This window comes from Antennarius striatus, chromosome 8, assembly GCF_040054535.1.
Source record: "Antennarius striatus isolate MH-2024 chromosome 8, ASM4005453v1, whole genome shotgun sequence".
NCBI lineage: Eukaryota > Metazoa > Chordata > Actinopteri > Lophiiformes > Antennariidae > Antennarius > Antennarius striatus.
In genome coordinates, this window is record NC_090783.1 from 16,739,902 (window position 1) to 16,750,294 (window position 10,393).

General features: G+C 44.3%; 1 protein-coding gene across 1 annotated transcript; it reads right to left on the reverse strand.

The window, feature by feature from the left end:
- Positions 1–1,190: 1,190 nt before the first annotated feature.
- On the reverse strand, positions 1,191–10,344 carry p4hb (prolyl 4-hydroxylase, beta polypeptide). Its single transcript, XM_068320985.1, has 11 exons — positions 10,003–10,344; positions 8,107–8,313; positions 6,847–6,980; positions 6,558–6,695; positions 4,988–5,092; positions 4,761–4,886; positions 4,451–4,651; positions 4,008–4,128; positions 3,333–3,514; positions 2,491–2,604; positions 1,191–1,623 (listed from the first exon to the last, which is right to left on the reverse strand). The coding sequence occupies exons 1-11, from the start codon at positions 10,139–10,141 to the stop codon at positions 1,558–1,560; spliced, it is 1,533 nt and encodes a 510-aa protein (XP_068177086.1). The 5' UTR covers positions 10,142–10,344; the 3' UTR covers positions 1,191–1,557.
- Positions 10,345–10,393: the final 49 nt, after the last annotated feature.

Here is a 10,393-nt window from a genome sequence, read left to right on the forward strand (position 1 = left end):
TGGCCTGGAAAACGTGTTATTGTCCAGCTGGGGTGCCAGCAGAGCCGCTTCTGTTCAGACTTGTTTCATGAGCTTTGGGAGGTTCCCATCTGGTGCTCCTGCTCAGACACAACAGCCTCGATCCCGATCCAAACTTATGGAGAAATGATAAAAGACAGAAGTTTCGTTTTTTTTCCCCCAATTTTATTTTTTGGCCACCGTTTCATGTTTTCTACATCAACTTGGATATGATGGAATGCTTTTTGAAGATTCCCCTCTCCCGCTGTACAGCTGTCAAACACATTGTCCCGCCCCTGCCAAACCCGGGACATTCACTCTTGTTGGATGATCACAAAATATGGACTTGTCTTCAAAGCGTACACACACACACACACACACACACACACACACACACACACACACACGGGTACTTTGGCAGAGTCAAACAGGATGTGGGAGGTACAGTGTGGAGGAGGGGGGGGTCCTGTGCAACAGTTCCCGCTCCGCTCCGAATACGACTCATCTCAGACCGACCCAACCGTTAAACGTACCGATCACCGTCTGCTTTGGGAACCACATTGAATCTCTGATTAGGCATGAATGCAGTGCGACGGCTCGGACCCGGTTCCAAATTGAAGGGGGGGGGTGCAACATGCCTGTCTGAGTGTTCAAGGGTCACCTCTGCTCTGACAGGGCCGACCGGCTGAAGCCGAGCACGACGGTTTATCGTTAGAAAACAAAGACACATCCTATCGCAGGTTAAAGAAAAAAAAACAAACTGAGTGAAAGTATTTAAATTAAACAAAAAAAAAACTCCACAAAAAAAAAAAAAGTTCCTTTTAGTCAGTAGATGTGTAATCTGAGAATAAAGGAACGTAAATAACGTAGACCTACCCCCATGAAAGAAACTTACTGTTCTCAGATATAAACAAGGGGGGGGGGGCTACGTGCTACACTGGATGAGTTCTGGGGTGGGGTGGGGGTGGTGGGGTTATTGTAGTGACGGCACTGCAAAATAAGCACATCTATAGTATGGCCCCCTGTCCCCCGAGAGGTCAGTCCTGACAGCCACCACTAAAAATAAAAAACAGCTCTGGTCCCCTGGATTTCTAGGAGAGGAGCATGAACACCCCCCATGCTAACCTACAAATACTGGCTACAACACGTTAGCTCATACACACACACTGTACAATGGCAAAGCTTCATTTTCATTTTGAGAAGAGGGGAGCAAATTGATTGGGGGGGAAGGGGGGGCACAAACATTTTGATGACTGGATTCCTGTTGAAGGCATTGAGGTCCCCTGTTGAGGTGGTGTGCTGCTCCAGAGTCACCCCCCCTCCCCAGGTGGGACAAGTCCAACCTGGCCAGAGGTCGCAAGGCTGTAGGTGTGGCTGGCAAAATGGCCCCTGCCACACCCCTGATGGACTGACTGAGGGGCTGGCGAGCAGGCCGGCGGACTGACAGAGGCATTTAACGGGGTCGTAAATGTTCACAGGACGAGAACGTGAAGGTGGTGATGGTGATGGGTTGGGAGGGCTGGGGTGGGACTGATCTTCCTTTCTTTCCACTCTCAGCTCCTACAACTCATCGTGTCCTTCCTCCTCGTCAGAGTCCTCATCCTGTCCTTCTACGTCTTCCAGGTCCTGGAGGAACAAGAGGGGGGTGAATTAGCTGTAATCATAGAAACGCTTGACATTAACAGTAAAACGAACATGTAAACGCCACACACATTTAGGTTTCATTTCCCAAATTTTGGGTGTATTCGTTTCTAGTTTTGTTGATTATCTGCCATTTTCCCGATCGTGCTGTTCCGATTTCTGATTGGTCGGTCTGTCTCGCCAAACTTGTCACATCACGACGGCCTTAATGTTGATCGCACGTGCCCACAAAGCCCGGTGACGAGCGACGACAGCTGCAGACGCCGTTGAACCACGCATGAGGAGGGGGTGTGGTTTAAAGGGGAACAACATGAGCTCACAACAACAACTGGGTCGGTTCTAACGTTACAGACCCGGATCCTCACACGACGTTCAGAATAGTGATGCACTAAAAATAGCTCATATGTCAGGAGATTAGGGGAAGGGCTTGTCCAGCATTCTCAAGGTTTCTCGCTCACGTTAAACTCCAATGTAAACAAATTAAGATAAACGCCATCTTTATTTCTGCTTCTGTGGTGTGATCTCTCTGTAGAAAGTGAGCCAGTGATTTAAAATGAACTGATTAAAACAACTTTAGGCAGTCTGAGAAATTTTACTGAACAATTCAGTCGTTTATGTACATAATTTATAAAAGAAAAATAAGCACCAGTATCACACCTCCTTCTTCAGTGAATCTAGAGTTGAGTTGTTCTGGACGTAGAGTCCTATCAGAGTCATCTTAAAATTTAGCTTTCTATGGAATCGCAAAACTGAATTTTTACCATCTTTGAGATCATAGCGATCATAAGTACCAAATTGTGAGCTACCCTTCCCATCAATGGTGTGACTGCAGCTGAGTGGAAATGACCTCACCTCTGAGTCTAGGTCGTCCTCGTCATCTCCTGCGGGGGCGCCGCCCTCCTTACCGCCGCTCTCCAGGAACTTGGTGAAGCCCTCCAGCGTTCTCTCCCCGTTGTAATCAATGATCTATAGAGCAAAAATTTGTTTTATCCTTCTTTTAACTTATAAAAACATGACTTATCAATAACTGTATAAAAACACAATCCGCAGAAGAAGTGATGAAACACAGCGGTAAACATAAAAAATTCTCAACGAAGGCATCATTTTAAAGGAATCACGGTAAAGAATAGAAGCAGAACGACCAGCGAGGTCTGGTTGGGTTAAACAGGGAGGTCTGGGGGGTAGTCTGGAGTACAGTGCGCCCTCGTTCCTTGCGGTTAATGTGTTCCAGGATCCACATGAGAATAACAAATTCCACGATACAGTGATGATCTATTTATCTAATTATTTACGGTAATTTAAACGTTTATGAGCCCCCCCCCCCCCCCCATACTGACAACTATGGAATTTAGCATCATGACGACAGATCCAGTTACAGAACAGAAGATGGCGAATCAGAGGAAGACAGAAGTTGCAGCAGCTTACAAAGCGATAAAGTTTGTGTGTGTCAGAGCTCACCCACGAGCGAACAAGGCCTCGCTCTGTGTCAACCATGTTGGGATCAATTGCAAGCCGACTAACACTCTAGTTCACTCTTATTTACTTGCTTGTCCTACAGGCCTATGTGTGTGTGTCTCAGGGCCAGTACGAAATTCATTTGTGTATAAAAGTTTCTTCTGTAAAACACACACACACACAGCTTCTGGATGAAATTAAAGGAGTGAATATTGTTCAGGAACACTGGGAGAACTCACCTTGCGATCCTCCCCTGCAGGGAAGAATTTTAGGGTGGGGAAGCTGTGGACTTTGACGCTTTCAATCTCATTTGCTGTGGAGTCCATCTTGGCCACGATGATGTCGCTGCTGTCCTTATACTTCTCTCCCAACTTCTCCCAGATGGGGGCAAGTTGCTTGCAATGCCCACACCACGGTGCATCTAGAGTAGCAAAAAACAAATCAGGACTTGACTGGAAAGGCAGAGTGGCTTCATGCTCATTTATAGACCAGCAACCTCGTAAGAGCTTTATTTTATTCCAGTAAATCAGGCTCTTGATGTCTGACTCCAGGTTTGTCTGAAGACCCAAATCTAATGTGGATTCCAGCAGGAATACACCACTTCCTTTTCACGAACCGCTTCCAAATTAACCAGCTGGAAAACCCAGCTTCATTCCAAAGTATATCCAGCTGTTATATTTAACCAGATCATTAGTGTCAGGTGGCAAAGTGATTCGCGAGTCGACTCTCAGACATTTAATGTGGCTTAGCACCGTAAAGGATGGATATTATTAGTTTAATGCACTGAAGCTCGATGCTTTAATGACTTACATATTCTCTACTGAGCTCAGGCGATCTTTAATGGCTAAATAAAGATCGCTCAAGAATGGGTTTCTATGCTGAGAAGTAAAGATCTGCTGATAGGAGGCTCTTACAGAATTCCACAAAGACGTTCTTGGAAGGATCGAAGGCCACCTCCTCAAAGTTTTTGCCAACCAGGACCTTGACGGGGGTTTTGTCCCAATCTTCAGGGATGTCCTGACTCATGAGGTGGGGCTGGAGAGAAAGAGGTAAATACAGAAACATTTTTCACAGGCGTGTTTAAAGAACATTCTCAGGAGTATAGCAGCAGAATTGATTTCCCTTCTGAATTTTATAAATGGAACAGGTTTTCCGTCAGATGCCCTTCCTGTCACAGCTGAGTTGGTTGGGATTTGGTGTCTAGAGGGGATGAGGACCCAACCTCTGACCTTCTGATAAATGGACAACAGTTCTAACATCTCTACTGACATCCACCCAATTACGACTCCCAAGTCCAAACTGAACATCTATGGAATCATCAGAATGAAAGTGTCAGTATGCATCTTTTCTCTCTGACCTTGAGCTTGCCCTCAGTGAACAGTGTGCAGAATGCGATGATGCTCTCTGCTGTGATGGCTTCGTTCTCAGGTTTGTACTTGGTCATCTCGTCCTCTAAGGTGATGAGGCGGATGGCAGGACACTCTGCTTTCTTCAGGCCAAAAAACTCCAGGATGCGCTGGTTGTCATCCAGCTCACTGTCTATGAAAATGAACAGGATCTGGACAGAGGAGAGAAAGTCATCAGTAGCTTGAACCTCCCATTAGCATTAAAACTTTTGCACGCATCACAATACTGGCTCAAGAGTCTTCTCAGCTTGTCCGACCTACCTGACCCTTAAATCCCTCTGCTGCTTTCTTAAACTCATCCATTTTGTCCTGGAAGTCTGAAGCAGCTTTGGGCAAAAACAGGAGGATGTGGGACTTGATGTCTCCACCAAAGATCTTAGGGGCGGTCTGCAGAAAATAAGAATGAAAGAGTTTGACATGTGGCGATGGTACATCATCTTTACAGCAACGTGGACTGAGAAGACACGCTGGTCCATCTCAGGTATTACCTGCTCAGTGAACTCGATGACCAGAGGTAGCTGGTTGGCCTTGACAAACGCCAGGACGTTTTCTTTGGTCATCTCTCCATCAAAGGTGTTGCGCCCTTCATCGAACTTTGAAATACATCGAGATAAATATTATCAACTCCTATAGTGTGAATGCAAACATCACTCAGGCTTATCAGACAAACATTAATATCCTGTTAACCTTCAGTTGGTCTAAGAGCCAAAGTCCAAATGGAGTTTTATTAGGTGTAAAGAATAGCAGTGTGCCAAGCAGCACCCTTCGGCTGCTGGCGTGCTGCCAGCCTAGTGGTCACTTGAAATGAAAACCCTCATAGAAATAAACAATTGAGACACAGGTTGTTAATTATAGACCGAAGCCCAGCTTAAGCAGCGATCGTATCTCGATCAGGGTAAAGTTACCGAGAAGCAGCCAGCAGGAGGGTCGAGCCTTTAACCTGTGTGCCAAAATGGACCATCCATAAATAAAACAGACTGGAGATATTTATAGTTTAGTTTTGCTGAAACAGCTGCAGGAATTATGAAATCACTGATCGACTGCAAATTTTTCAAAACAGAAGGTAGAACTAAAGGTGATGTGATGCACGGTTGGTCATTTCACTGAAATAAGCAATGAAATTTTTAAAAAAATGCAATTTTCACCTACATTTATCAATTCTTTCATTTCAGTCAGTGACTATGTTCAATGAAGAAGCCTGAAGATGTGGTTTCAGTCAAACCTGGCCTTGACCACCTTTATAAAAAGGGACAACCTGCTTACAAGGATCACAGCGCCCCCTATTGCTTCATGACGGTAAAACCCTGTGATGATACTGTATTTTTAAAGGACTCTCCTGCACACCCTCCTCTCCAGGTCAAGAAGCACACAGCTAAATCCTTTTATCCTCATAGCACTACTTTTCCAGTTTACTTTCCTTTCATAACTAATCAAACTTATCAGCTGAACAACCTTCTAACTTTTTACCCACAAAGACTCTCATTATGTTTTCTTATGAATCCAAGTCAGTCCACTGAGTTTCGGAGATGAGGGAGATGATCAAACATTGCACGAGAGATGGTTGTGAAGAACTGCTGAGCGAATCAGCCGTGATGTTAACAGTAAATCCAGTTTTTTTGAAACTTTCAAGTAGCTACAACTGATAAAGAGGGAAAGGCGGTCCATCTGAGTCGGAGAGAAAAAACCGCTCGCAGCCAATGGTACATCTTGAAAGACGTCCCATTTCCTAATACAGCTCCCTATCAATCACCAGCAGCTCAACATGCGGCAGCCGTTCACCTACTGTGTCGAGCAACAGGCCCAAAGGCAGCCGGCTGAGCTAAGATTAGCCGCACATAGCAGACATGAGGTCAACAGCATCATGTTATAAAGGTGTAGAGTAAAAGCAGTGGCACAGTCTGCAGACACTCGCACACAGTATGTATGACTGTATTCATCAAAATAGGCCTCATAGGAGAATGAGCAGAGTCTAAACCTCCAATCGGAGCTGGTGCGTTGGGATACAGATGTTGCTGTAATTAAATATGGAACAGTGATAAAATAAGACATGGAAGTCACCTTCTTGAAGAGGACAATGCTGTCCTTGGACACCTCAAACTTGGAGAAAACGGCATCATCGCTGGTCATGGCGAAGGGAATCTCGTCTGTGGCTTCAGCTGCTTTTTCAAAGACCTTGGCGCCTTCAGAGTCAGCATCCTTCAGACACATGAGAACTTAAGATAAAGCACTGTGCAACTGATGCCCAATAATGACAACTTCCTTTAAGACGTTCACTGCAGTGTTTGATATTAAGGACACCGATTTAAATCCTAATTTTGTTTGATTTCCAGACCGGCCACAATCTTACCTTAAAGAACCCGATGACAGCCACCTCGTTGTCAGCTGTAAGAGATTCTGCCTCCGTGACCCCATCCAGGGTGGCGACAGCAGGGCCAGTGCGTTTCTTCAACCAGCTGACAATATCATCTGCATGCCTGCCAGCTGCAAGACAATGAAGTGACAACTTGAGTTTTTCTGTACACAAGGCTGTCAGGAAAACCTCTAATGAGTCACAGAATATATGGACTACTTCTCAGAACTTAGGACATGTGACCTGACGTCAGCTTCAATACCAGAGGTTTAAGTAACTAATTTCTCCACTCATGGAGAAATAAGCCGGAACCTCATTAATTTCCTGGCCTGAAATTTTTGTACAATTGTTAGAGGGACAGGCTGCCCCTCTAACGGAATTGACAGGGAAAATAGAGCACATAGTCTTGGTGAAGTGGTTTAAGGTCAGCATGTGTAGAACATGTCTGAAATAAATTCTGTCCAGTGGTTTTTAAGGAGGATAATTGATATTAAATTTCATTAATTCTCTGTTGCTGACAGACACCAGGATAACCCTACTATCCCTTTCAGGAAAATATCATTACACTCTTCCCAACTTGCTTGCTCCACCCTGTCCAAACAGAGCCTGCCCCTGGCTGGCAGAGAGAAGGCGACGTGAGGAAGTGCACATATCACTAGCAGCTCACCAGAAGCAGAACATGCAAACAAGGGCCCGCCTACATTCTGACTCAGTCACATTCCTAAAAGCTGATTGGCTGACGCGTTTGTTGCTCATTATGTCAACAATATGAAGAAAGTCAATGGTGCTTGCCAAGGGTCATCGAATCAGATTGTCTTTTGCCATCTTTGAAGCATTTTGTAATAATTGTTCACTCATGTCACCGTGACAACGATAAGTCGTGATTATGTAAATGTGAAAAGAAAAAGTACCCTTCACTATATACTATGAATAAAAACTTCGCATCACAAAGATGAGAAGTTATTCTACGCAATTTAGGGTAAAAAAAACATCATTAATAAATAGAGAGCCAATACAACAACAAACCGATTGAAATAAACGCAGCACTGCACTGCTTCCATCTTCAAATAAATTTCCATCACGTCACTACAGTAATCACTCGCTTATTCGCACTTCGAGATGCATGGCTTCACAACACCGCAGATTTTTGGTAGGTAGTCGTGTGATACCGTACACGCATGCTATTGGCTGACAGCATCCGTGTGTGCGCTGCGTTCCACAGGGATTACTGTACAACTCAACAACAGAATCACTTACCAGAGTACTCTTTGGGAGACTCTTTCTCTCCACCCTTGAAGAACTTGATGGTGGGGTATCCTCGGACACCATACTCCTGAGCCAGTTCTGTCTCCTCTGTGGCATCCACCTTACCAAGACGCACCTCTGAACCCTCGGCCTTCAGCATTCCTGCAGCCTTGGCGTACTCCGGAGCCAGGGCCTTGCAGTGACCACACCATGGGGCATCTGCAGGAGATTCAGGAGGAAAATGAGCATTGTTGCTGAGTGAACCTGATCACAAAGATGATGACTGATATCCCAAACAATTGTTCAGGATCAATAAAGCTCTCTATTAGAATAATAATGGTAAACAATACCAACATTGGAAAGAAAAGAGATATGACCACAATGGGCGGGAGCAAGCTATTTGTAATCACTGATTAGACCAGTTTCCCCTTTAATGCAGTTGGTCCACGGCCCATCACAGACAATGATGTGAATGATGTGTATCAAACACAAGAGTCCAAAGTAATCTCTCCATTTCTTGATATGTCTGAATAAAGTATGAAATATAAGTGTGCATTGCTGCAGATCTGAACAGATTTCATTAATAAGCGAAGTAAACATTAATTACAAAACTTTGCTTAAAAAAATTTGCATTGAAAACATACACAACTTTTATGTTTTCTACCATTTAAATGTGAAGATCTGTAGTCTTTGTGCACTGTACATGATTACAGCTTAAATATTACTACAGTAATTTGAGGGTGTCAGTTTTGTCTTTTTGTGGCTTTTATTTTTAAAAACCACCTTTGATGAAAAGAACTACACTTGTGAGTTACAGGAGAACTTTTTGTGGAACAGTTTGTCAGATCATTCTGGGACAATAGAAATAAAACCTGTCTGCTGTTAAAACAAGGGATGATTTGATTCCTGCTGTGATCTGTCGGTAACACAACAAGCAAGAGTCAAATGACATGTCAAAAAATAAAAATGCCTTCATTGCATCACCTTCATGTCGTGACAAAGAGGTTTCATTGTTCTGGCGAGGTCAGTGTGAACGTAAAAATGAACTTTCACTAAGTACACGTCAACCCAACTCCACCTCTCGGAGATCCCGCCCAGCAGGAGTACGTGGGCTTACAAATTCATCCCACCCATCGAGAGCTGATTGGACAGTCTTCCCCACCGCCATCTCTGATTGGTCCATTGTTTCGGTTTGTTGACTCAATCACTTACTGCATTTCTCGAGTAAAGCGGGATGGGCCTGCCGGCTATGAAAAAAAAAAAAAGGCCTATGAAGCTTTTAGTTCGATATCGAATCTAAGTATATTATAATTAACATGAATTTATTGAAAGTTACTGGCATATTAGGACCTCTGAGAGTCAAGTAACCCAACCAGAACGGCCAAAACAAACTTACTGATTCACAAAGTTCTTGTTTTTTTTGCCTCAGGTTACTTGAAGTGAAGTAGCTGTAATTAAACCGACGGAACACTTGGTCATGAACACACTTTGAACTGATTTAACATTACGTTATAAGCGTTAATAGTAAAACTGAAGGGTTTAAAATGTTGGGGCAAAGTTACACACTCTGGTTATAGTCAGACTTCTGGGATACTTGGTTGCTAGCTAACATCAGAGCTGGTTAGTAATGTTCTAACAAAGAGGAAACGCAGTCTGATTAATTATGTGAAACCATTTTAATACAATCTTAACGATAAAAACATTAGGTAGCTAAACAAACGAATGAAAGCAAAATTAAGATGGTACTCCACGTTAGCCACCGAGAGTGGTGCCTCGTTAGAAGTAGAAAAGTTTAATGCTAACATTAAGTGAGGTTGAAGGTGCTAGCTAGACGCGCAGCCGCGCTAAACAAGGTTAGCGTTAGCCAGACACATTCAACAACCACATTTAACAACAAAAGCTACTCACAGAACTCCACCAGCATGTTGGGGTGACTTTTGAGAGCCTCGTCGAAGTTACTTTTCTTCAGCACCAGGACATCTTCTTCCTCGCCGATCTCAGCCCGGCTGGCTATCGCCAGGGTGCAGAGGAGCAAACACTTCAACATGGTTAGCGTCGAATATTCTTCCTGACAAAGAGACGAGAGGTGCGGGTCCTACAGGCAGAGGGTCAACCGGGAAACTGTTCTCAGTTTCGGTGCTTCTCTTTGAGTGTGGAGGAGAGGATAGCTGGTATTTTGTATCTGCCACTACTAACGTGGCATTACATGCAGGAACCGGAGGTGTCAGCTGCACTGCGCATGCGCATTTATCAAGCCGAAAGAAGTTCGTGTTGAATTGTGACTGGACCGCGGCTGGCT